This window comes from Molossus molossus, unplaced genomic scaffold (genome assembly GCF_014108415.1).
Source record: "Molossus molossus isolate mMolMol1 unplaced genomic scaffold, mMolMol1.p scaffold_m16_p_19, whole genome shotgun sequence".
Lineage (NCBI taxonomy): Eukaryota > Metazoa > Chordata > Mammalia > Chiroptera > Molossidae > Molossus > Molossus molossus.
The window spans coordinates 21,948,581-21,974,979 of record NW_023425354.1 but is presented as its reverse complement, the minus strand read 5'-3'; the positions used below and the strand labels follow the sequence as shown (position 1 = coordinate 21,974,979).

General features: G+C 45.3%; 1 protein-coding gene across 3 annotated transcripts; it reads right to left on the bottom strand.

Moving 5' to 3' along the window:
• Nucleotides 1–378: 378 nt before the first annotated feature.
• Nucleotides 379–25,919, bottom strand: MMD (monocyte to macrophage differentiation associated). 3 transcript variants are annotated; one of them, XM_036268422.1, is made up of 7 exons: nt 25,736–25,919; nt 17,503–17,584; nt 16,116–16,276; nt 12,885–12,959; nt 11,144–11,245; nt 9,242–9,311; nt 380–2,271 (listed from the first exon to the last, which is right to left on the bottom strand). In XM_036268422.1, exons 1-7 carry the CDS (start codon nt 25,759–25,761, stop codon nt 2,071–2,073), a joined length of 717 nt encoding a protein of 238 aa, XP_036124315.1. In that variant the 5' UTR covers nt 25,762–25,919; the 3' UTR covers nt 380–2,070. The 3 variants fall into 3 exon arrangements, with proteins under 3 accessions (XP_036124316.1, XP_036124315.1, XP_036124317.1); XM_036268424.1 differs by lacking the exon at nt 380–2,271 and adding an exon at nt 7,818–7,874; XM_036268423.1 differs by lacking the exon at nt 11,144–11,245 and having other exon boundaries at nt 379–2,271.
• Nucleotides 25,920–26,399: the final 480 nt, after the last annotated feature.

Below are 26,399 nucleotides of genomic sequence, written 5' to 3'. Positions count from 1 at the left end.
GTGAGGCAGGGGTGAGAGAATGACCCCTGACACCCCGAGTTGTGCGTCTGCAAGGGGCTGTGCGTCGGCTGGTAATACAAAAGTCTGTAACCGTATGATATAGGCTAAACCAAAGGCTTTTCCGGGTAAAGATACATCATTTATATGATTTACACTCTTTAGGCCCTGACGAGCATGTTTTAAACGGAAACTGTGTGTTGATTAATGCTCGCACGAGCTCTGGCATTCCAATTAATAGAAGGGGACTAGAAAGTTCTAGATGACAGGGCATATTTTTCTTCCCACCCTGACTTTTAAAAAAAAAGGCTGTATATGGATTACAAATGCTAGACAAGCTCAAGCTCTCAAAAATGCACAATCATGTTCACAGTCATAGAATTTAGAGATGATGGAACAAATCCAAGTAACAATTTTATTCTAGTCTACAGCACAAATTTTTACATACATTTTAGTGGTTTTGACAGTGTTACTTTTGAGCAGACTTTTAATGAATCCACAAAAGTTACTATATTAAAAATAAAATACACACACTAAAACAACAGGAATGTGGATGCTGAGAATCATGCGGGTCGGGGTGGTCTGGCCGGTGCTATGATGGAGAACCTTGCCTATTTAAGAGTTCACTAGTGAATATCAGTTCTTCTGTTCTTCATCCCTCTATAATTCACCAAAATCAGAGAATTCTAAACATGTACACACAAAATAAACCCTTTTGTAAAGCCGTCTCAGTACAAAAATTCAGTAAACAAGCCTAAATGTATCTTCAAACCAACATTTCCATTGATCAAGCCAGTTATTAGAAAAGTTACCATCAGCACCTGATCTAAAGGCAAGGTGGTCTCATCTATTAAAACACCAGCAAGGGATTAATCAACACAGCAGCTAATATGTTAATCTTAATATAAGACACTGAGGGAAAACCAAAAGTAATATATTAAATACCACTCCACTAAGCCAGGATATAACCCATGGATTATAGATACATGAGTTTCTATCTGTCAAAGAATGCTTTAAATATTTTTCCAGGTAAAAGAAAAAAAGGATATCAGGAGATACAGAAGAAAGGTAGAAATGTGAATTGATGCATCTAATTCCACAGTTTAAAAATGAGTATCAAACTGATAGAGAGCTAAGTGACAATGACTTCACCGTCAGGCACCAAAGAGGCAACACCACCGTTCACTCTAACTCCTCATGCTCCTCAGTCTCAGCGGAGGGCCACCGGACGATACGAGAATACAGACTGAGCACCCATCCACCGCTGACAAAGACCCCAAAGAAAACATCACAAAGGCGCAGAGAAACAGTTGAATCTTCTGAAAAAGTTAATGATATCAAAATACTTCACCCATCACAAGTAAACCAAACTAGGTCAAGTGCATGGCCCGAAGCAGCACGGAATTCAGAGTCAGAGGTTGGCAGAAAAAGTCTGGAAAACTGCGGTTTTACAGATCGGCAATGTCTCCATGCTTAATAAAACCGCCGAAGAGGTATCATGTTTGTTCGCTCATGGAATGTTGACAGCTTGCTCAGAAACTCACGTGGAGGAACCGCGGACATGCGCGTCAATGGAACGTTTTTTTAAAAAATTTACAAAAAACGGAAGTTACTGTTTAAAAAATAACCATGTTATGCCAAGATGAAACATGGTGTAAGTTCTGCCCATGATTCTTCACACAGCTGATGGGAAAGTGATAGAAACCATTTTCTCTTAAAAAGGAAGCTTTGCGATTGCACTGACTTTGACAACCTGACCTAGGAATTTAGAAAAATCATGTAGTAAAATCTGTAAAATTAAAATACAAAATTCTGGTTTGTAAACATCAGTTGGCCAAGTCTATCCAGAGTCCTGCATGATAGTGGAATGGAATGAATAATTAATTTACTACCTTATTTATTTGTTCTGGAACATTCCAGAACACAGCATTTATACTTTCACAGTAATTATATTCAAACTATATCAAGAAAGTCAGTGCAGTTGTCTTTTTTCCTCCTCCTGTGCAACACTCAGCTCTTACCCCACCCCCAAGTGCCGTGACTGAAATAATACTGGCGCGGACACCCCACTGGTCATAAATGGCGCATAAAGTCAGTAGGACTTCGGTAAAGATATTTCCAAATGGCATAGTAATGCACTGCAGCTGCCGTGGCCACAAACAGGTGCCAGATGGCGTGGGCAAACGGGATGATGCCATCGCTCTTGAAGAACACGACGCCCAGGCAGTAAATGAGGCCCCCACAGGCAAGTTCGTGAAGTCCATCCGTGTTGTTCTGCCAACAGAGGAGACAAATGAAAAGGTTTTGCTGTTACTCTGATGTGACAAGTTAGAGGTTCCTTGCAATCCCCCCTAAGCCCCTGATTCTCTAGACAATGAAGTAGCTCTGCACAGACAGAACCCAGATCTGTGACTAAAGTCTCTCATACATCGACCCAGATTACCCTTTGGGCTGACATCTTGCTCAAGGCCAGCAGGCAGGCTGCAGGGCCCACAGCGAAGAGCAGCACATTTAGCTCATCTAGAGCATGTCCAGGCAGACTGCAGTCGCATCCGGACATGGCCGTTCACTATATTTATTTAAAGGTTATTTCATTGATTTTTAGAGAGAAACAAAGGGAGAAGGAGAGAGAGAAAAACATCAATGTAAAAGCAAAACATCAATCGGCTGCCTCCTGCACACCCCCAACCGGGGATCGAGCCTTCAACCTGGGCATGTGCCCTGACCAGGAATCGAACCAGCGATGTGTTGGTGCACAGGATGACACCCAAGCGACTGAATCACATTGGCCAGGGCATGACATTTTAATATAGGGCAGCCCTCGCTTTCATCTTCCCCTTTAAAAGCTTTCTTCCTACCAAATCATGCCCTCACCACTCCGTTTGTAAGCTACATCTCAGCCCGAGTTTTCACCCCCTCTGTCCTCCCCAGGCCGTTCTACAGGTTGCTTTCCTGAGGCCTTCCCTGCCTGTGTGAGTTTATGACCTCCTATGACTGACACAGGAGAGTCACCTAGAATGGACCTCAGAGATCAGGGATCATGAAGTACAACACACTTTCTAAGCTTCTAGATGTGGCCAGGCCTCTCTGTCTTTGAGCCTGGGTGTTTCTTAGCTTAGCAGGAAGTAAACAGGCACATGTGATTTAGCACAAAAAGGAGACTTGTTTAGGCCGCGTTGGTTTTCACAGCCTCGGCCCGTCTTCAACATGACACTGGGTTGTGTGAATGAGGAGGAGGGAACAGAGGCAGGGCTTAGGACGCTGATGAACAACTCAGTCCCCTGGATTCCTGGGGACTAGGAACAGAAAGGCCTTGGGTTCGACAGGGTAGGTGGAGACCCAAGCCAGATGATGGCACGGCCTTGGAAGGGACGGCTGTGTGGGTGTCCCGTGAGCCTTGGAGCAGGTCCTGTGTCCAGTCTAGCGGGGAGCACGGGGGAGTTCTAATGTAGCCGCCAACCTGAATGGGCCCATGGGCCCAGGCGAAAGCAAGGGCAGCGGATGACCATGCTGAAGAGCCAGGCGAGAGGATCTAGGGCACAGGCCAGGATCAGTCCTACCTTCAAAGTTCACATTGAGCCCCATAGTTTTGGTAGGATCGGAAGATGGGAAAGAAGCCAACCCCAAAAGACCACACCAGATTTCTTACTCATTTTGGTAAGATGGAACCTCAGCCAGATTTATTTTATTTTACACACACACACACACACACTCACACACACACACACACACACACACACACACTTTCCTAAAGGCTATGAAGCGATTAAGACCCATCAATCACACGGAGCCCTCTGTGTCTGTGCAGCAGGAGCGCTCTGCTGGGCGATGGCTGAGGCTTCTCCCTGGGTCCTCAGAGGGGGCTGGCTGACTCATCTACGTGACCTCCTTATTTTAGACACGCAAAGAGCAAGGCCACAGGGATGAAATAATCTGAACAAAGTCACATAGCTGGTCACGGCCCAAGACACCACTTTTTCGTTCTGCTGAAACAATAAGCAAGAGACCAACCAAGCATGTGGGCTGATTTTAATCCATACTCTGTTAATAGTTCCTCAAGACACCACATTTACCTCACACACTTCTAGAACCAGGACATCGTTTCTTCCTTCTTTTTTAAATGGAACGTACTGGGTACAGGTTTCGAGTGTACAGCTCAGTGAAACGTCATCTGCACACTGCATCACGCGCCCATCGCCCCACGCAGGGTCTCTTTCCGTCCCCACTTCCCCTGCCCCTGCCCACCTCCCCCTGCCCCAACCCCGTTCCCTCTGGCTGTCAGCACGTGGTTGTCTGAGTCTCTGTGTTATATACGTTTGTTCTTCGTTCTTCTGCTTAATCCCTAACATGTTCTCTTCATTATCACTATTGTGTTCCTATGTACCAGGCACTGTTTGAAGTCCTGCATGTATTTATTCATTTAATCTTCACAACCTTAAATTAGAAACTATTATCCCAATTTACAGCTGAAAAAAATAGAATAAAATATAGGATAAATAATTTTCCCAAGGCCACATAGCTCTTAAGTGTCAGAAGCAGGACTTTGAATCAAGGTGGTCTGGTTCCTGAACTTGCTATTGGTGGAGGGGGTAGAAGTCATTTCATAGAATGATGATTGACAGCATGTAATGCATAGATCTTAAGTGAACAGTATGGGTTTTGATAAATGTACCCATGTAACCCATATCCCCATCAAATTACACAACTATCCCAACACCTCAGAAGGGTCTTGGGTAACCTCCTACCCAATCCTAGACAACCCCTTCCACCAACCATTGTTCTTATTGCTATCACCACAGGCTCGGCATCTGCTGTAGAACATCACATGATAGAACTGCACTGTGTGTACATTTTTGTGTCTGGCTTCTTTTTGGCTCAATATAATATTTTTGAGATTTGTACTGTGTGTGTATGTGTGTGTGTGTGTGTGTGTGTGTGTAATTCATTCGTTTCTATTACTTAGCATTCCATTTAGTTATCAATTCTTTCACTTTGGGGGCTTAAAAATAATTTAGCCCTGGCTGGGTAGCTCAGTTGGTTAGAGCATCTTCCTTATACACCAAGGTTGCAGGTCTGATCCCCAGTCAAGGCACATACAAGAATCAACCAATGAGTGCATAAATAAGTGGAACAACACATCGATGTTCCTCTTTCTCTCTCAAAATCAATCAATAAACATTTTTTAAATAAAATTAATATTTATATTGTTTTACAGGTCTTTTGTAGATACATGTTTTTATTTCTGTTGGGTAATACCTTTTGAGTCATAAATGTTTAATTTTATTATATATACTGCTAAACAATTTTCTAAGACTTCCGGTCAAGATGGCAAAGTGGCTGTACCACTTTACACATCCGCCCACCCTCCCCACAATGAACCAGGGTTCCAGGAACTTCACATCCTTGCCAGTATTTGTTGTCTCCTTAATGTTCACCATTCGTCAGGGTGAACAGTGGCAGCACATTGAGGTTTCCATTCCCATTTCCCTGAGGACCAATGATGAGCACTTTCCAAAGGCGAACTGGACAGTTATATGTCTTTCTTTTATCAATTTTTATAGAGGTGTCTTTTTAATAGAGATTTAGAGTTTTATCTATTCCAGATACATGTCCTCTGTCAGACACACATAGGGAAAGCAAGTATTTTCTTCATTCTGAAGCTTGTTTATTCATTTTCGAGTTCATTTTCTTCTTCTACAGTATCCAATCTGCTGTTAACCCCCTCCAATGAATTTCCTCCTTAACAAATCATAGTCTTCAGATCCAGAACTTCCGTTTGGTTCCTTTTTTAGAGTTCCATGTCTTTTCTGGGATTCCTCCTCTGTTTCCTCACTGGGTGAAGGCCCTTGCATGCTAATTTGATATCTCTGTCCTTTTGGACCCTTTCTAATGACCTGTTTTTCCTCAGGGGGGTGTGTGTGTCACATCTTCCTGCTTCTTGTTTATCTAGTAATATTTGTTTGGAGAAGGATGCCAGGTTTTTAGAGTCTAGACTTCGCTGCTGTTTTTCTCTGCCAGGCAGTTACTTGCTGGAGAATCAGCTGTATCCCTTCCAGGCGTCCCGGGGCTCGCTAGGGCAGTTCCAGAAAAGCTCTCATCGGGGCTACAGTAGCTCTTCCCCAAGGCATGGCCTTGCTACTGCCTGAGGTGTTCAGCAAGGTCTCCCCACTCCAGATGGCTGGAACTCCTCTCTCTGCACCCGGCACCTTCTGGAATCTCCATTTATCCCCCAGCCCTCCAACAGCTGCCCTAGGCCAGGGCATGCGCAGTCCTGCCCTGTACCAGTCCGCTTAGTACTCGGGCAGGGACTCAAGGAAACCCCTGTGAGTTTCTGGAGACTGGGAAGCTCCCCCCTCCTCCTCAGGACTGTGCCCCAAACTGCAGCCAGCTAAGCTGCTGCAATGGGCTTGTTTCCTTCCCCTAACTGCTGCTTTCTGGCACCCTTTCTTTTGTTCTAGTTTGGAAATTGTCCCCAGGGAGAGAATATGGGGAAGTTTGAAGCTCATCTTTTGGTTCCTCTTCCCTCAAAGATCACAGCCCTGCACCGAATCCAGTGCCAAAAACCAGCTGTTTCATATGCTTTTTCCAGTTTTATAGGCCTCTATGGCAGAAGGGTAGGTCTGAGCCCCATGATTCTGACCAGAACCAGAGCTTTGTGTCTTTACTCGCACTGTTTCCTCGCTGGTTCAGATGGATGGTTTGAGGTTCTTTTTGGTCTGGTCTGTCTAGCTCACCAGCTTTATTAGTTTATCAGCACAATTACCCCCCCCCCGCTGCACATATGTATGCAAACAAGTACATACACACTCATGTGCCAAACAATGAACTATTTTCAATCCTTCCAAGAGGCCAGTGCACTGCCCACCCTGCTGAGCCTTCTCCTCCAGCACCTGTGTCACTCCTGCTGTCTCCAGGCTCCCCCTGGCCTCTCTGAGTCAGCTTAACGACTATTTCCTGGGACACCTGTCATGTGCTCCCGTAGCAGCCTGTGCTTTCCCCAGAGACATTACAGCCTTAGTACAGCTTCTTATTTCATCGGGACTGTATTTCCTTTTGAGACAGAATTTTGTTGGGGCCTGCTCTCCTTCTCAGGAGCACGCCCGGCCCTTATTCCTCTCTGGTGGGCATCTCCGAAACCCTAGGGTCCCCACGAGGGACGTGCCACCAGGGGAGCAGAGGGCACTGGCAGCTCATCCCGGGCTAACCCCCTGACCTGTCCCCAAGACCCCTTTTCTCTGACTCTCTGGTGAGCTGACAGCAGCCCTCCTGGGCTCTGCACGTTGCTTAATCTGTCCTAAGCCTTTCGTGTCTCACCGGCCCCGCTTTGGTAGCTGTGCACAGAATAGAATCAAACATTTGTAGTAGAGGCACCACTTGATGTAACAGTTTATTACTTCCTGAATGTTTTACTATACGTTGCTTACCTTTAACATGAAAACAGGCAGAAACAGAGAAAATAGAAAGAGAATGAAAGAGAAACCAATTATGAAATAGTAAAGTACGTGAACCTTTGGGAAATGCAATGCTGTAGAAAACTACAACTTACATGTGTTGGGGTGACATGGGTTAATAAAGTGTTATAGGTTTCAAGTGTCCAATTCTGAAATACATCATGTATATATTTCATGCTTCATTCTAAGTTCTGTGGGGGCAAGTGTGAAGATTATCCTTTTGATTATAACATTAGTCACCTGCTACTTACCACTTGTAAAAATGCCAATTAAAGATTTAGGCTAATAAAAATACTGGATAAACTTGCTTTTATGATGCCCTGAGGGAATTCACTTGAAGTTCTTCTCTGATGATTGATGACCTGTCTGCACAGACCTTGCCCATTATATTCTTCGGGTGTCCTCATCACCCTCCAACTCCACGGCTTTCAAGACAGATGTTCTCGTTTCAGCCCTTCGCCCGCCTCCCTTCGCCAGTCCCTGTCATCTTTACCAAACTATACGCATTCTTGGCACTAGGTGATTGTTCAAGTCATCATAAACCTCGTATCTCAAAGAGCACATTTTATTACATTCTGTTAAGACATGTTCTCTGAAAAAATCACAAACACACCTGTAACTCCTAAACCTTTTACAGGTGTTTTTGTGACCAGGGAAAGAACTACATGCAGTAAAACTCCATTGTTATCATGTACCTGGCCCTGGCTGAGTGGGTCAGTCGTCCCGATATGCCAAGGTAGTGGGTTTGAGACCCAGTCAGGGCACATGTAAGAATCAACCAATGAATGCATAAGTAAGTAGAACAACAAATCGATGTTTTTCTCTTTCTTTCTCTCTCTCTTTCCCTCCCTCCCCTACCCCTACCTCTCTCAAAAGATTTTTTAAAATATGCCTATGAGCTCAGGAGTGAAATTACAGGTACAGTCCTGACCGGGGCAGGCTGGGAAGAAAGGTCAAGCCGACTACACCGTGACATCCTGGATGAACACAAATGTGAAGAGTACTGGGGTATGGAAGCTACAGGCACGAGTAACCAGCCGGATGGGACAGGGAGGGTATGGTGACATGTTTTTGTTTCAAGTTGATAGATACACATAGATTTCTCAATGATAACTGGGTTTGAAAGAGAGTTCAAAATGTCTACATACAACTGCCTACTACAGGCGATGTTACACTTTCACCATCAAAGTCCCCAAGTGAAATTTTCAAGCAAAGTTAAAAACAGAAAAACAAGTCCTTCCCCGAGAAAGAGAAGTAATATGACTTAAAAACAAGTGAAAGGAAAAGTAAGGTGAAGAGATTTGAGAAATATCCAATAAAATGTTGAACCAAACGACCTTTTAAGGTCCTTCCAATTCTTATGATTTAAGAAGTCAGTAATTTATATTTTCTTCATTGTAAGAAACCCCAGAATGTACCCGCTTCCATAAATTTAGGGGTAAGACACCAAGTAATTCAAGCAGAAATACTCACCTTCACATAATCTCACTCCTGAAGGGGGCGAAGAGAAGAGTGGGAGGGAGGGGAGGGTGAACAGAAAGGTCACCCAAAGAAACAGACATAGAAGGTCGCCATATGGAAACAAACACACTTAACTGTACAACTTTCCCCAACTATAGCAGAGCTAGTTCCTGGCACTTTGTAATTTACGCTTTTTTCTTTTGAGTCTCTAGTTAATGAACATATAACTTGATAAAGAAAAGCTACACATCACATCGATGGACATATTAAGAGTCCTAGTGATTTGAAAGAAAATAAGGCAAAACAACTAAAATCATGAAGCCATCTCTTACCATTGATGTCACCACCAAGGCTGGAGAGAACCCCATGGTGAGGTAGAAAAAGAGCTCAATCACCTTATACCTGTGGGACGGAATGCAGTACATTTAATGTATTGATTCCTACAGTACTTAGACCATTTCCATACCAGTTTCTTCTTGGAAAAAAACAAAACCAAAACTCAACTATTCAAATGAAATGTATTTTCCCAGCAGGAGACCATTAGGCTGCTAACTGAAACTCTCTAGTTGAGTACCAATGAACCAGCATTTCTTGACTCCACCTGCCACCTAGAAAATGTTTTCTGCCGGAGCAGTCACTGTGGAATCCCATCTGCCGCCCCTTTTCCCTTCCAATCCCAGGGTGCCTGCCTTCACCGCCATCCCAATTCACGGCTGTAAGAAACTGAAATTATGAAGATGGGCAGGGATGCGATTTAGGGCCTAGTTTATCAGAGACAAAGGGAGAGTAGCCCTAAGAAACAAAGGGCACGCATTGGTGTTTTTCTCTTTATTTTGCATCTGCACAAAACACTCCCATTTTAAAGACTCGTCATCGGATGAGGCTATAGAATGTCTCAAACTTAAGAAAGTGTATTCAGATTTCACTGACGTTTCTGCCTAATCAAACTAAACTTAAGTTCCTCAAAGGCAGAGGCCACATCTACTGAAGTTTGGATCTGCAGGGCCTGGCCCGATGTAGGTGCCCCTGGTTCCTGCCGAACCAAATGGCCCGTGGGCCTCGCCTGTCGTCCTTGGCGTTTCAGACTCAGAGTCCATCGTGAAGGAGTCCTGTCAGGGAGCTGGGGAAGCAGGGGTGTGCAGGTTTGGTACGTGAGAAGGTATGGAATAGGAGAAAAGATAGTTGTCTTTACTTCCTATATCATCCAAGGACATTAGCGGTTCGGGTTCAAGAAGCAAACTACTGCCTTTGATGTATATATACTGCATGCCACCACTCAGGACTGCTAATGATGGTGGAAAAAATTGCATTTAAGTGACTTTCAAAGTTGGAGAGAAGTTAGCAAAAACTTCTATTTTCTTCTGAAAAGGGAAAGCAATTTAATGCTTTGTGGTAAACAGAAGTTATGTTCAATTCTGAGAACCATTCTGCCAAGCACAACAGATAAAGAATTTCATAAACTGTGTCCAATGACAGGGATTTCACGGTTGCGAGCTTCAGGCACGTGGAATAATGAAAAGAGCCGTGGACTAGGAACTAGGACACTGGGGTCCCAACTGCAGATGAATCACTAATTAGATGCATGTCCTAAATGTTCTCATTTTTGAAGCTGGAATGGATGACTTTGAAGGTCTCCTCGAGAGCTAAGAGGCTCAATTTCAATAAGCTTTCCTTTTGATATTGCTAAACACTTAAGGACTATGAGCTACGGATAATGAATTTAATAAATGTGCCCCATTGTTAGGATATAAAGGGTTTAGACGTCCTTGCAAACACCCCTTCTCAGGGAATCCTAGTTTGGAACATCCTCTAGGTCCCTGTTGAGGTCAGTGCTGTCCTGGGCTGGGCACTTATGACCTAGTATCTTTAATCTTCATAGGAACCTTGAAAAGCAGTTCATTTTCTCACGTGATAACTGTACATCACAGAGGAGAAGGCTGGTCTGCTGAGAAGTCTAGTCTCCCTCAGGAGGTGAAATGAGGTCCAACTGAGTCTAACATGACAGCCCACCTCGCCCCTCAACTGCCCCGGCCACACGCGTGCCACTCACTTGTCTGCGGCAGTCCGCCCACCAACGCCAGATACCACCTGGTTCTGCAGATTTGCTTAAAATGATATATTTTCTATTTATGTATTTCTACTATTCTGAAGTGCAAACATAGAGTCAATTGTGGTGGAGATAAAATTTAGGCAGTTCATTTTAAAACTATCAAATGTAAATTATTTTCTCTTACTTTTCATGGTAGAGAAATACATAAATGGTTCCTCCAGCTGCCATGAGCCAGATAAACCAACGCATATGAGATGCCAGGGGTCCAAGTTCACGGAGATTTAACCTAAAAATGTAAACATGACAACAAAGAACAGAAGTGATCACTGAGGGGAACTCGGAGGCTGTGTTTTGCTGTAGACCTGAAGGTTGGGAGGGCAAGGACAGGGGTAAGACGAGGGAGGAAAGGCACTCAGCACCCGTGGAGGCATCTGGGTAAACTGGGTAACACTGACAACTCAAAGGTAAATTTGTCAGTTGACCTTTAAGACTCAGAATTAGTTCTAGCGTGGTTTAAAAACAGAACTTGCTAAAAGGAGATGTGTAAAAGTGGGTCCCAGCACACCTGTGAAGCCCGACTTGCCTTATTGGGCAGACTGCTATAAAGTCTCTTGCCTTACAGTTTCTGACAATGTATTTGAGAGCTGATTACTTGCAAAGCTTAATGAGAACCCTGAACAGAATCCTGAACTGGGATCACATAACCACAACGGATATCTAATACACAGAACAAGTGTTTCCATTATCAGTCTCTCTTCCAAAAGAACATGAGAAGAATTAGCCCAACATATATTATAGAAGACATTCTATTAGAATTGTACCATGGACTCTTGTAAAGCCTGAATATTAAAGTGCTGCAAATACATTTGTACTAATTTCATATTAAGGATATGAGGGGGAAAAAACCCAATGTTGTTCTGATTGGCTATTACTATACAATTATTTCCAAATGGAAAAAGTACTACCTGTTTATCAAAGACGACATATGAACACATTGTCTACTGTCCTTGGCCTACATTTAAAATTTTTATTGACTAACTTTAAATTGAGGCATACTTTACAAAAGCCTTTAAGTGTTCTCCCTCTGATATAATGCAAACCTATAATTTAGTAACAGGTGCTGGAGACAGATAACTTTTACTTTTTATTCCAATAGATAAGTAGATTTCTCTTGCATGATGGATGCTATATTAGTCAGAATCTAGAGGCCTGCTGTTTCTAATGACTAGTTGATGGCATAATATGAATGAATTTCTGAGTGTTTAAAACTGGACCACGTCTTGATAGGGAAAACAAATGTTCCTTTAGTTACAGTTTTCAAAGCAACAAACAATTCTATCTGATTGCTATACCAAAAGGGCAGGGAGATCAAGGAAATTGACCAGAATACTAGATATTTTAAATAGCCAGTAAAGTTGGCTAGTTCTCTTACTCATATAGCTAATGAAATGAGAAATGCAGTCCGTATAAAGTGGTATGAAGTGAACTGAAGATAAACAGTATACATTGCAAAACTGAGCTGTTTTCTTCATACATATTTATAGCACTTCAACTTAAACAATTGATGGCCAAGGAGTCTGAACAACGGACGTGTATACAAGACTATGGAAAGCAAATGTAATAGATTTCAGACATGGGGGGGCTACCTAGACCCAAGTTCACATCACTTCTCTTGAATGATCCAATGCCAGGTATATATTTTGAACAGCAGCAAAATGTTCCCCTTAAAATCTGCAATCTGACCCAAGTAGATCAAAATGAAAAAAAAAACAACAACAAAAAAACATGTATGTATGTGTGTGCTGGGGGGAGAGGGGTTGGGTACATGCATGGGGGCAGACACAGGGACAGGAGGAAGGGAAGAAGGGAGGACGGGAATTCTGTGATAAAAACACTATCTTCAAAAACAGAAAGCTGCGTCTCACCAGGGCGCGTAGGAGGCGGCGATGAAGAAGTAGATCACCATCCTGTCACACATGTGGAAGCAGTGTTCCACCGTCCTGGTGGGGAGAACACCACGTCAGACAGCTCACAGAGCATTTCCAGAGCATCAACACACCTTGCAATTTCCATTCCCGTTCTAGTTCCTCGTTGCATTTACACCTTGGCCTTTGAAGTTGAACAGCTATTTTTAATAATATGAAGCCATAAGTAGGAACTCCCTATTATTTTTAAGACTGCCCATACAAGAGATACTCACCATGTACAAGGTTCAGGGACAGACCCCACAATCATCAGGAACTCCTAAGTGGTTAACAAAGTAAACAAGCAACATCTATCTTCTCTGTTTTCCACTTAAAAAAAAATCCTATCTACCAGAAAAATGGAACTCTTTGGGGGCAGATCACCCCTCAACCCCCACCACAGTGCAGGGCACAAGGTAGAGATGCTCAGCAAACACTCCCTGAAGCCACACTCTTCACATCTTTTTAGAATGTCTCTAGAGAAGTGTTTACTTCAAACATCTTAGTGTAGACAATGGTTGTAATAAAGAAAATTCAGAAACTAATTCAGGAACAGCAATGACAAAAAGCAGGCAAAAGGGGCACATTTGCGAAGAGGCTGGCCACCTGGATTTCTAAGTAAGTTCTTCCTCCCCAACTGAACAGTCAGGTGTGCAAAGATCTGGTTCACTGAGGCCTGTTCCCAGAATGGACCAGACAGAAGCCACCCCTTCCTGAGGACAAATGCATTGCATCATCTTGAACCCATCTGCAGTGTCCGAGGGGTAGGAGCTTTGATCTGGCGAAGCACCAGTATTCAATTTTGCCTCACTGCACACGCAGCGGCGACCGAAGCCCACTGAGCGGGTTTTTGTTGTGGTTGGTGTCAGTGAAGACGTGAAAATAATGGAGCTCACAGGTCTAGAGAGACACACACTCCATTAATGCTTCTCAAACTTGACTGCATATCAGAAACACTTGGGGAGCATAGATCATACAGTCATGGACTCCAGTACAGAAGATTCTAATTTAAAAGACCTAGGACGTGGGGTGGAGGAGGAGGGAAGAAGGGAGTCTTTGTTTTAACTCCTTGGAGGACTGCGGCTCCTAGCCCTGTTCGGCCTTTCTACTTTTGCTTTCAATCAGTATGCGGCAAGAATTTTTAACACTTGTAATATCTGACTATTTGATCAGGGGCACTGACCTCTTCTCCCTTAGATTGTCAAATAAAAAAAAATGATAACAGCCAACATAATAGCCGTCTGGTGTGAATAAATCAAAATTACATCTATTTTTTTTTTTGTCTGATCAGTAAAAAAAATAATTTTTTGGTGTGCCGCAGAATTTTAGTAATTAGTTTATGTGTGCCATGGGATGAAATAGGTTGAAAATCGCTGTTCTAGACTGTTATGCACCATGACAGCAGGTAAAGTCAGACCTGCAATTTAGTCAAGATCCTCCACCCGCCTCTCCGACCCTCGCTTTCCTCACACGTAACAAAGAAATACCAGCACCTCTGCTGTCAAGTCTGTGTGAGCTGAGATAAGGTAGCCACGTGTTCAGCACAGCACCCGGCACAGAGCGGGCACTCAATAAATGCTAATTCCCTTCCCTCTTTGACTTAAGGCTAAATTTGGATATTTACAAAAATTAAGGCACAGCAAAAACCCCCGCGTGGATTACGATCCTAGCAGTGCTATTTCGAGGTTCAAGCGAGTCTGGTTTCTGTTCCACCTTCTTCTCCAGCGCTGGAGAGAGGCCGAGTACTGAAGTATAGGCATCTACAACTCTTTATTGATTCAGAAACCTAGACATCAGAGCCAAGTCAGCTGAGGCAACCACAAGCGCTGGACTGTGCCAGGGAGATAATGAAGTGCTCTGGCCTCTGGGCTCCATGACGCTGGGTCGCGAGGAGCCAGGACAGGTCTTCCTGATGCTCTCGTGTGAGTGTGCCCACGGCTCCCTCGTGATTCAATGCTGCGCTTTTATTTTAAGCCCAGGAAACTGTCACCTTACAGGCAAAGGTAGCAGACTGTATGCTATCAGCAATACTGTGAAGGATGGTGTGAAAAAACAGCCTCAGGACCAGGAGCCAGAAGTCCTGGGATGATCAGATTCTGGTGGTATCGCCATATCTCTGAGCCTCAGTTTCTCCGGGTGAAAATAAATGGATTAGATGATCCCTCAGGATCCATCCGGCTGTAAAACTGTGACTTCTAGGATTTCCACATGGGACGAAACCAATAATATCTCATACATCTCAAATTCTGCTCTTAAATAAAGCATGTCTTTTTAATATTAGGTCATTTGAACAGTCTGAGATATTTGTGGACATTCTGTAAAACAGAAAGGTATGTTCTAATATTATTTTAAGTCACTCTACGTCCGCTCTGAATCCTCCTTTTTGGAGAAGAAATGTTGCCCTTGGGTTGTGCGTAGTCTATTTCATGAGCAACTGAATGGTGTGCTGCTCCCTTTGTGTTCCCCCAAATTAATCCTCCGCTCAGAAGAGGAATGCTTTCGTGTCCTTCTCATTGAGAGGCCAGGGACCAAAGCGGTTTTGAAAAGTTGCCTGAAAGCTAATAGCAGCAAAATACATGAATTACGTTTGAATAGACACAATCACAGGACCTAATTCGGAAAGCTGAACTTTGCATGGCAGTGAACCCAAGCCGTGGTGTCCCTCCTGACATCTCCCAGTCCGAGAGCCTTTTGTAATTTTCAAATCATTTTCACGTGCACTATGTCCTTCAGCTATAACAAGACCTGCAAGGCATCATCACCTCATGTCAGTGATGATAAACGGGGCCTGAGAACAGGTGACTTACGCAAGGCTAGAGTGGCAGGGCTCAGACTTGAAGCCAGCTGCTGCCTCCGAGTTCAGGGCGCTCGGTCATGGCCGCACAGCTGCCCGCTCGGACAGTGCCCTTGGTGTGCTTGGGGCACTGGCACACAGATCTCGGGATTTTGAGCTGTCAAGTCCTGGGCAAGTGGTTTTGTCGGTGCTTTCTGAGCAAAGGCTCACTTTCCTAGACACGTATGCGGGTCCTCAGACGCTGTCCAACCCCTAGAAAACTTCTGAACAATGGGCAGCATTACAGCCTGCAAGGCAGGAAAATGTCCGCGCCCTTGCTTCCTTTGCCCAAAACATGCCACATGGGAGGCTAAGCTGAGTCACCTCCTCTGGTCCGAAATGGCGAGCACCCACCGTACCTTAAGTGGCTCTTTTTCCACGACACGATGTGAAATGCTGTGGAAACGATGAAGAGGGCGCAGAGGCCCGTTCCGTAAACCCACGCTGTTACCTTCTCCCAGGAGTCGTCGGACAGCCGGTGCAGGAGGGCACTGCCCACCATGGCTGGGACGATGAGGGACTGCGGGGAAGGCAAAGAAGAGTCAATCTCCTGGCTCCCACCGGATTGAGACCTCTCTAAAAATACGCGGTGTTACCAGGGACCTTTCTCTGTAAAAGAAAGTTTATCTAGAAAGTCACAGAGGTAGAAGTAATGGGCTCAGGAAATAAGTTACAGAGGCAAAAGAAGGGCCCTTGGAGCTTAGAGAAGGAGGGAGGCAGGGAAAACACGCCTGGAGGGAGTGGGGGAGGGAAAGCCCCGATGTGCCCCATAGAGAGAGCCGCTACCAGGGATCATTTCAGAAAGGTCGCTTTAAAACAAACATTTTCCTTTCTTGGGTAATCATGAGGAGAGCCAGAGGAAGTAGTCAGTTGCACTGGAAACAGGTACTGCTGTTCAGGGCCCAGGAATTGTACACAACGTGAATTCAAGCAAATTTTATTCTAATGACATGTGTATATAACCTATATGTTGTACTAACACTATAAAATAGTTTGTTTTAAACACTCTTCACTAAAGGAGCAAATTGATCTCCTTTTCTATTTCTTGTCTCCAGACTATATACCAGCCACCATTTTTCCCTTGGAAGTCTCATTAAATGTGACTTTCAAAGGGAATACTGAAACCACAGAAAATGGAAAATTTATAATGACACAAGAAAATGCCAATAATAGGACATTAATAGAAAAACTGAGAAAATACATACATATTCACAAACATGACACACAAAAGAAAGAAATGCACCAGACTTCATTTAATTCTGGGTAGTTTTATATTTCTTATATATTCTGGGTAGTTTTCAGTATTTTCTAAGTTTTCTATAATGAGCATGTTTCTTATAATGAGCATGTTTTGCTTTTATAAGAAAGAAAAAAATTAACTAAGAATTTAGAGATCTAATTAGCTTTTTCTTCAATAAGAAATAACATTTATACTGAGGAGCATAGCCACTGTGGGGGTGGGGAAGGTGTGCCTACCAGTTTCAGGGGATCATCAGTAATAAAAAGCACCTTTTTCAACAAATTGTGCGCTCCCCTTGTCAAAGGAACGCAGCGGCTGTCTTGAAAAGGTGATTCATTCCATCCTAGGGTGACTGTCTTCATAAACAAGTTTTCTTTGGTTTTCTATGCCTAGGGCACTGACTATCACAGAGATGGGTAAATCCAACTACTTGGGTGGAGATAACGGCCCCTTTCTCCCTGCAAAGCCTTTCAGGAAGGATGCCAAAGACAGAAAACGCTACTCACTGCGTGTGTGTAACAGTTAGCAGCATGTTCATAACAAGTAGGTTTGTAGCGGCCATTGGCTGGGGCCCGGTGGTTCATGAACCTGTAGAAAGAGACATGGTGTGAGGACAGCCGAGAGCATGTGAAGAACAGCGGGTAGCCTGCCAGTGGATGTTTGGTCTATTCTGAATGAAGAGGCGACCGGTGGAAACACCTAGTTCTGGGAACAGAACCAAAGCCACTAAATAGGTGTAAACTGAGCCCACAGCAATGATCCTAAAGCAAATGCCCTCATTTATTCTTTCAATTCATTCAAAAGAAAAACCTGCCAACCCAAAGCAAACAGAAACCATATCCACCCCTTCAACTGGTACCCACTACACTAATAAAAGGCACAACCAAATCTTAACTCTTAACAGGAAACAAACCAAGAGGATTTTTCTAAACTTGACAAATTCCAGTAAGTGTCATTAACTGAAAAGGGATACAATGCATTTGAAAGGTTTCAATTTTCTCTCTCAAAATTTAGAAAGCTTTATACATGTAGATCTTTAAACCCTACATCCCATGATTCGCCAGCCTGTCCAACTAGTTTCTCTCTGTTTCATTATCTGTTTGGGCACCAGACAGTTTAAATAAATGATACCTGGCTGCCTCTAGGCCACCTAAACAAGAGGTATGTTTTCAGCCATGTCCTTTCTGAATTAAAAGAGTTTAGTTCAGCCCTGGCTGGTTTGGCTCAGCGGTTAGAGCATCTGTCCTCGCACCAGAGGGTCGCAGGTTCAATTTCCAGTCAAGGGCAGTACCTGGGTTGCAGGTTCCGTCCCTAGCCCTGGTCAGGGTCATGTGGGAGGCAACCAACTGATGTGTCTCTCTCACATCGATGTTTCTCTCCCTCTCTCTCTCCCCCTCTCTCCCATACAATGGAAGAAAATATCCTCAGCTGAGGATTAACAACAACAACAAAGAGTTTGCTTCAAAATCCAAATATATGACTAGTCGCTGAGACTTTGGTGCTAGAATTCAAATATACACACAAATGTATGTATCTAAATATCAAAATCTGTGACACATATAGACACATACCCATCTTCCATACTTCCCTTGGGGCTAACTTTGTAGCAATCACCAACACAGTGAAAAGCATGACCACCCAGAACCTGGGAGACCAACAGCATCCTTTGGTCTCAGTGTGTAGGTTAGGGCCCCCGACACCCACCCAATACCCACGCCACGTTCATGAGATTCCGGCTTGGTCTGACTGTCCTCTGGGAAAAGGGAGATGTAAACGTAGGAATATGCAAGAGCAAAGCAAACGGAGGAAAAGAGCCTGGCAGCATGGAGGTCTGTGGGCCGTGCACCCCTGTGCTTGGAGCCTGCGAAATGCCGCAGCCTTTTGCAACATCAACTCTCTTTTCGCTTGAGCTACTTTGCAGGGAGGGGAAGGTGGACTTGGTTATTTGCCACCAGGGGTTCTGACTAGTCACACCTTATTAACGAACACATTGCAAAATGGTACCAGGCTAAACCTAATGGCAGAGCCAGGTGACAAAAAATAGGCTCAAACACATGGTCAAGCCATTGTAACAGGGTCCAGTTTATGAACAAAAAAGACTAGCACTTTCTTCTTGAATTAAGAGAGGCCATTATCCTTGGAGCAAACGAGTGAAAATAACTTGGCAGCCCTATTGATCCAACATAGAGTTCAAAAGGAAAATCCACTGGGGAGTGGATCTGGGAGAGTGAGGGACCACCACGGGTTAGCTATCTAACTCGTGTGCAAATATATACGTATTGAATGGAATTCACCAGATGGCTTGAGAACTGCTTAAGAGAAGCATGCAGTGAACAGCTTCAGAATTTACCCAGGCTATTCTCTCACATAAAAAAATCTTTTCTCCACTGATAATCTTAAATAATTTTACTGATTTCCTAAGGGATGAGAGTGTTGCTATACAGCTCTTATTAGCAAAAAGGAAAACAGTGATGCCCTTGGGAAGAATGCTTTACAAGTGTCCCAAGCATTCAAGGACCTACCACATCACTACCTGAGACACACAGCAGACCTATCAGTAGCAGACCCTGTGAGGAATACTAAAGGGTAAAGAGCGAGGCTCCAGCTCAGCTGGTGTGGCTTAGTGGATTGATCCTTGTCCCGGTTGGATTCCCGGCCAGGGCACATGCCCGGGTTGCAGGCTCGATCCCTAGTAGGGGGCTGCTGCCGGTCGATGTTTCTCTCTCAGGTCGATGCTTCTATCTCTCTCCCTTCCTCTCTCTCTGAAAAAATAATCAACAAAAACATATTAAAAAAAAAAAAAAAAAAAAAGAGCAAAGCTCCAGGATGGCAGAGGCGAGAGTAAAATTGAGAGTGCCCTGTGTAGGGCGCAATAATAGGGTTTGTCTACCCACCACAAGGCTGAAGACTAAAATAGCAATTTATATCTCTGGCAGCCCAATCTAAAAATAGTCAGACCATTACACAGCAACAGGGATAGACTTTCACATTTTTTCCTAAAAGCAAAGAAGCTGGGTGGCCATATCTGTCACAGCGTAGTCCCTACCCACCTGGAGTCACTCAGGTTAAAAATAAACTCAGAAGTTGTGGAGGAAAATACCCCACCCATGTGACTTCAGGTAGTTTCAGTTATAGATGGAAACAAAATTGGGCAGCGAGGACAGGTAAAAGCAACTACACTCAGAGCAGATCACTGTCTGGGCTTCGGGGGGATATAGCAGGGCCGTTTTGCTGGGAAATGTACACCGAAATCTTTCCATCTCTCCCTGATCTGCCAGGGTACAATCCAGCCTCCTGAAGAAATCACTCTTAAGACCTAAATGCTATGAAATGCAAATCAACTCCCACACACTGAGCCTATTCTCTTCCCCCAAAAAAGAATAAGGAAGGTTTCAAGTGTCATGGAAAACAGCACCCATCTATGCAAAGCATCTCTCTCTAAGCTGGTGTAACCTAATGGCTACCCAGTGCTAGAATCGAGTTTCAGCATGGTTCAGAGGGTTCGAGGAAAGGTGATTTAGTCCTGGGTATGAAAACCATACTTAATAAAGCTTTTATTTTGGCAGGGTTTTTTCACTCATTTCCTCACTTTCTCTTTCAACACTGTCCCTTGCTTCCCCCTTGCCCAGTGTCCTCAGCAACGCCCCCATGACCAAATTTCAGAACTGTGAGGAGAAAGGATAGTGACCCAGGGACACTTCTTAGCACACTTTAAATTCGGCCCAAAGCACTGTGCCTTTGAAGGTAGATCCACAGCCCACCAGCAGATCCTAAAGGCCTAAGATCCAAGCCTGGGGGTTGTCCTCGATTCCTACGTGTTCCTTGGTCTCCAAATGCAAGTGCTGTCCACACTGCCTTCCAGATATATTTCACACCAGTCCACCTCTCCACGGTTCCAGATCCTACCTTAAATTGAGACACTGACGTCTCTGGTCTATAAAAATGCACATTCTCTCCATTGGGCTCCCTGTTCGTCCCCATAATACTCTCTTCTTCTTTTTTTTTTTTTAATCCTCACCCGAGAACATTTTTCCATTTTTTTTTGTTCAGATAGAGTGGGAGGGAGGGAGAGAGAGAGAGAGAAACATCGACGTGAAAGGGACACAGCGAGTGGTTGCCATCCACACAACCCAACCCGGGCCGGGGACAAACTGCAACCAATGTACATGCCCTTAGCGGGAACCAAACCCGGGTCTCTCTGGACCGCAGGCCAACACTCTAACCACTGAGCCAAACCGGCCAGGGCCATACTCTCTTCTTTATACAGCAGCTGCAATCGTCTATTAAAACTAGATCATGTCCAGCCGGTGCGGCTCAATTGAGCTGCATCCTGGCACCAGGAGATCCCTGGTTCAATTCCCAGTGGCTCTATCCCCAGTCGGGGGTATGCAGGAGCCAGTCCATGGATGTCTCTCTCTCCCTCTCCCATCCTCTCTCTGAAATCAATAAAAACATATTAAAAAATACACTCGATCCCATCACACACTCCAATGTAAAGCCTGCCTCTGGATTCTCAAGGAAGCAGGCCCGAGTGGTCCACAAGCCATGAGTAGTCCAGCCCTTACTACTTCGCCAGCCTCAGGGTCCTACCTTCCTCTCACTCCCCACCCTCCAGCTACAGTACCTTTATGCTCTCCCCAAACCTCTAAGGTATTGTCTGCCTCAGGATATTTGCATTTGCTGTTCATTTCTGCCTAGAACATTCTCTTCTCCAGAATGCTCAGCTCTCCTCCCTCTTCAAGCTCAGCTCAAAGGCCACCTCCTCGGATTTTCCTCAGCATCCTACCTAAGTATCACTTTAGCCCTCTCCCCCCACCAGAGCTTATCACATTTCATAAGTTTGTTGTTGTTGTTTTTAAATTTCATCTTTCCCCTCTGTAATATGAATTCCATGAAGGCCATCTGGTCTACCATTTCATTTCTAATTCAAAGCACAACGCCTAGTTTATTGCTGGAGCTTAATAAATAGGTCTTGAATGAATGGCTAAAAGACAGTCATTGTGGCTGAACTGTTTTATCTTAACTGAGAGATATCCCACTGCCACTGGTTTCACGGGGGATGCAGCAGGTTCTGTATGTAACAGAGAGAAACAGACTGTCTTAGAGTCAAAAGAACTCTGAATCTTGTGTAAATATTCTTAAAGGCCCAGACCATGGACATTCCAAGGGCTCCTTCAACATCACTTGATGGAGTAACATAAGTTGACCCCTGTGCACAGTACATTATGAGTTCCTCTTTATGAATGAGCATATTACCAGAGGTGGTGATAGTGGTGAGAACATTTAACTTAATTATTAATAAGGAAGAAGGCATGTATAAGGACACTACCCCATGCGTATGATTCCATGCTCTGAGAACGTGTACAGAAAGACAACAGGCAGTCTTGGAAGACTTGCTTCCTAATGCTTTAGAATAAGGTGTTGTACCTGATGCAATTTGGTCACAAGGCTGGGGCTGAGGAAAGGAACATCCTGTCCTTGGATTTTTGGTTGCAAAGCTGGAGAAATGAGTACGTACCGTCTAGACACAGTAGAAGTGACTGTGGGCCCTGGCCTCTACCCTGTATACATAGATGTTGCAGTGTGCACAGTGAGACACAAGGAGGTGAGCTGGCAGATGGGTAATAAGAGGGGCAAGAAATGAACTTTTGGATCTGCCCTTTCCTAGCTGTGTGACTAAGGCCAGTTCCCTTTTAATCTTGAACTTCATCTGTTCTTCTGGCACATGAACATAAAATTTGCCTTCCAGGGTTACAGTTGAAGATCAGATGAGTAATATACAGGGGTGGGCAAAAGTAGGTGTACAGTTGTTCATATTGAACAAGACATGCAGGTTATGATTATTGCAATAACTTCATGAACTCAAAAGAATGTCACTCACAACTGTAAACCTACTTCTGCCCACACCCTGTACAAATAGCCACTGCCTGGCCAAGGTTGGCTCTCAGTGTTAGCAGTTACTCTCATCAGTCAGAGATGCTGTGAAAGGGAGAGAATGACCCCGGCGGTGGGGGGACTCAAATGTAGAAGGAATAAAGCAAGAAGGGTAAACAATGCTGTGTGCCGGTGGGATTGTGCACATCCTAAGCTTTCTGAGAAGCCCTGCGTGCACACAGCCCCCACCAGGACAACAGGCTGTTTCCTCCCAGCCCTCCTCCACAGAAATGGCAGAACTCTGGAAGTTGATCCGAAGCTACAATGACCACCAAGTTTCCATTAGGAACAAACCAGCAGGGTGTTCAGGTTTTCTTGTAATATAGGCAGACCCACAAACTATGGCCTCATGAGATCAATGCTCTTCGAATGAGTCCTGATAAATCTATCAGAGAAGCACAAGTGTTCAAAGACAGTGTGCCCTTCCCTCTAGTTCCTCTGTAATTTACATACCCATAACTATCCCGAACACTAAAAAGAAACATAAGGAACGTGGCTTTAAATGTTGAGAGAATAGTACTCTTAACATTTCAATGTATGGACCACAAAAACCAGGATATTTTTCGTTACATTAACTTTTACTTTCAGGCTTTATTTCTAAGTTCAAATTGACCCTTAGAAATATCTTTCCATTCTAGTCTATAACACAAAAACAAGAAATGATGGGATCACTTAGTCTTTCAAAGAAAATTAGGGTAGCTCTGGCCTGGTAGTTTCGTTGGTTAGACCATCATCCTGAAACACCAAGGTTGCAGGTTTGATCCAGTCAGGGCATATACAAGAATCAACCAATGAATGCACAAAAAAGTGGAACAACAAATTGATGTTTCTCTCTCTCTCTTTCCCTACAAATCAGTAAATTAAAAAAAAGAAAGAAAGAAAGAAGAAGAAGAAAGAAAGAAAATCAGAGTAGGTCTAGATGTCATCAAGAAAATAACTATTAAATAGCCACTGGTATTGTGCAGCCACTGGGAAAATTACAATGTCTATGCCGCATCAAAAGAAAAGGCCTGTATTTTTCATTTTTAAATGAATCGAGCACAAAATCACATTACATCGGTGATAGATTAGGGTTCAGTAAAAAGAAAATATTTCAATCAGGTGAGATAGTAGAATCCTAAATGTGTGTGTGTGTTTTCACTTCTCTTAACACTGTTTTGATGTTTGTGCAACAAAGAGTAAAACAGGTTCTTTTCTTTTTTCTAGAATAGAATTCAAAGGCTAGGAAAGGGATACAAACTCTTAATCAAATAAGGAAGGGTAATTTCACAGAATATTGCCACTGTTCTCTGAAAACAGGAAGAGCAGAGACATGCAGAAGTAAAAGCAAATCAGACAAACCACATGCACAGGGCTTTGCCAATCATGCCCGAACACATGTTACATTCTCCCTTAAAAAGCGCCCCCCCCCCCAAGTCTTCACTCCTGACTTCATGGTCTAAAGCCAGAACATCGTGGTTCCGTTTTGCCTTTAGAAGCATTGATATGATGTTCCCACTGGGGGAACAGTGCCAGGCATTCAACACCCTGAGCAATATTCAGAAGTTAACTAAAACCTTCAAACTGATCACCCTTGTGATGGCACAGTCCACACTCTTCCCACACACGTTTGGCCTCTTTAGCCTCTGGGACAGGGGGAGGAATGAAATAAGTATAATGGGTGAGTAGGCACTGGGGGATTAGGAAATTGGAAAGAAAACAAATGCACTTTAAAAATTTAAAATACAAGACCGTGCCAAAACCCTCAACAATAACCTCCTTGGAAGATTTCGTGTATTCCTTTTCGCCCTTTAAATTCCCCGTCACTGCACAGTAAGCTAGCTTGCTGCTGAGGTCTGGGAATGGGAACAGCTGCCGATTCCCATAAAGAGATGGAGAATTACCACAAACACAGGGGAGGTGAACTTTCACCCACTTAAACGAAGAATGAGAAAGAAAACTCAGAGCTTCCTCTCGGAACCATGGGCCAGCTCCGTCGGTGGCGAGGCGGCAGGGACCCAGAGCCGGGATTAAGGCCTCCCCAGGCTGGCGTTCTCAGCTCTCCAGTCAATGAGCAGCCTGCCATCCTTCCGGTGGCGCCTCCTGGGTTCCTCCTCCTCATTTCCTAACACTGGCGCCCCAACACATCTTACCACCCAAATGCTAACGTGGCCCTTCGCAATGCCCAGAATAGCACAGCCCTGGGGCGCTAAACAAGCCCGAGAACCGTCAAGGCCAGGATGTGGCCATGCAAGCTAAATCACTGGAGCGTGCCTCAGTTTCCCTGTTGCCAGGGCCGTTTACAGACAAAGCACCCCGAACGCCCGGCAACCCCAGCTTTACAACACATCTCGCTGCAGGGCTCAGCAGCTGGCCGGCCCTCCTTCCTAGAGCACTGGGGGCCCCCCACGTTGTGGGTCAAGGGGTGGCGGGCAGAGCGAGGGTCTGAGGACCTGAGGGCGGCGCTGCGGCTGGGGTTCCGGTCTCGGAGCGAGCAAGAGCCCCGCCTGGACGGGGATCGGGAGGTTAAGTCGGGTGAGCATTGGGACTGCCCGGGAGGAGGGCAGGCTCAGGGTCCGGGATCTGGAAATCCGGGGTCCTCGGATCGCGAGGGGAGCCCGGGTCAGGCAGCAGATCCCGGTCCTCGGAGGGAGGGGATTGCCCGGGGACTGCAGGGCGGGGAATCCCCCGGGAGCTGCTCCCGGCTCGGGCGTGGGATCCACCAGGGGATGGATCCAGGTGAGGAGCCGGGACCCACATGGGGGGAGCTGGGATCTGGGTCCAGCTCCTGGCACGGGCGGTGGCGCGGGGGTCCATCCTTCTCACCGCTGGAATCGATTCTTGAACCGCATTGATCCTCCGCTCCTCCTCGCGGCCCGGGAGCTCCGTCTCGTCAGCGCCGGCGGCCGGGCGCGCGGCCCTCATGAGCTTAGGCTGCTCCGGAGGCCGCCCGGTGCCCGGCGGGCTAGAGCCGGAGAGGGTCAGGCTGGGGGTCGGGACAGGGCCGGGGCCAGACCGGGCGGCTGGGGGCGGGAGGGAGGCCGCTTAAACGGCCCCGGCGCCTCCCGCCTCCCGGCTTCTCCGCCCCAGAGCCCCGCGCCCCGCCCCGGAGCCCGGTTCCACCCCCGCCGGCCCCGCCCACCTGCGTGCTACCCCGGCCGCCAGCGCGTCACGGCGCCGGGCAGCCAATCAGCACCCCGAGCGGCGCGGCGGCAACGCTGCCATTCATTTCTGCAGCCAGGTCGGAGGGGCGGGGCCTCGCGGCTGAGCAGCGGGGGCTGGAGGCGGGGAAAGGAGGGCTGGAAGGGAGACACTCCTTTATAAGGGGTCTTGTTGGACCCTAAACATGGAAGAGGAGGGGAGGGAAAGAAAAATTATAAAGAAGGGTGGACCAAGAATCTTAAAAACAATTGTGAAAAAAATAGCAACAAACAAGAACCTCCGCCTGTATTCTATCTAGCCCTGGCTCTGTGTCATTCATCCATTCTTC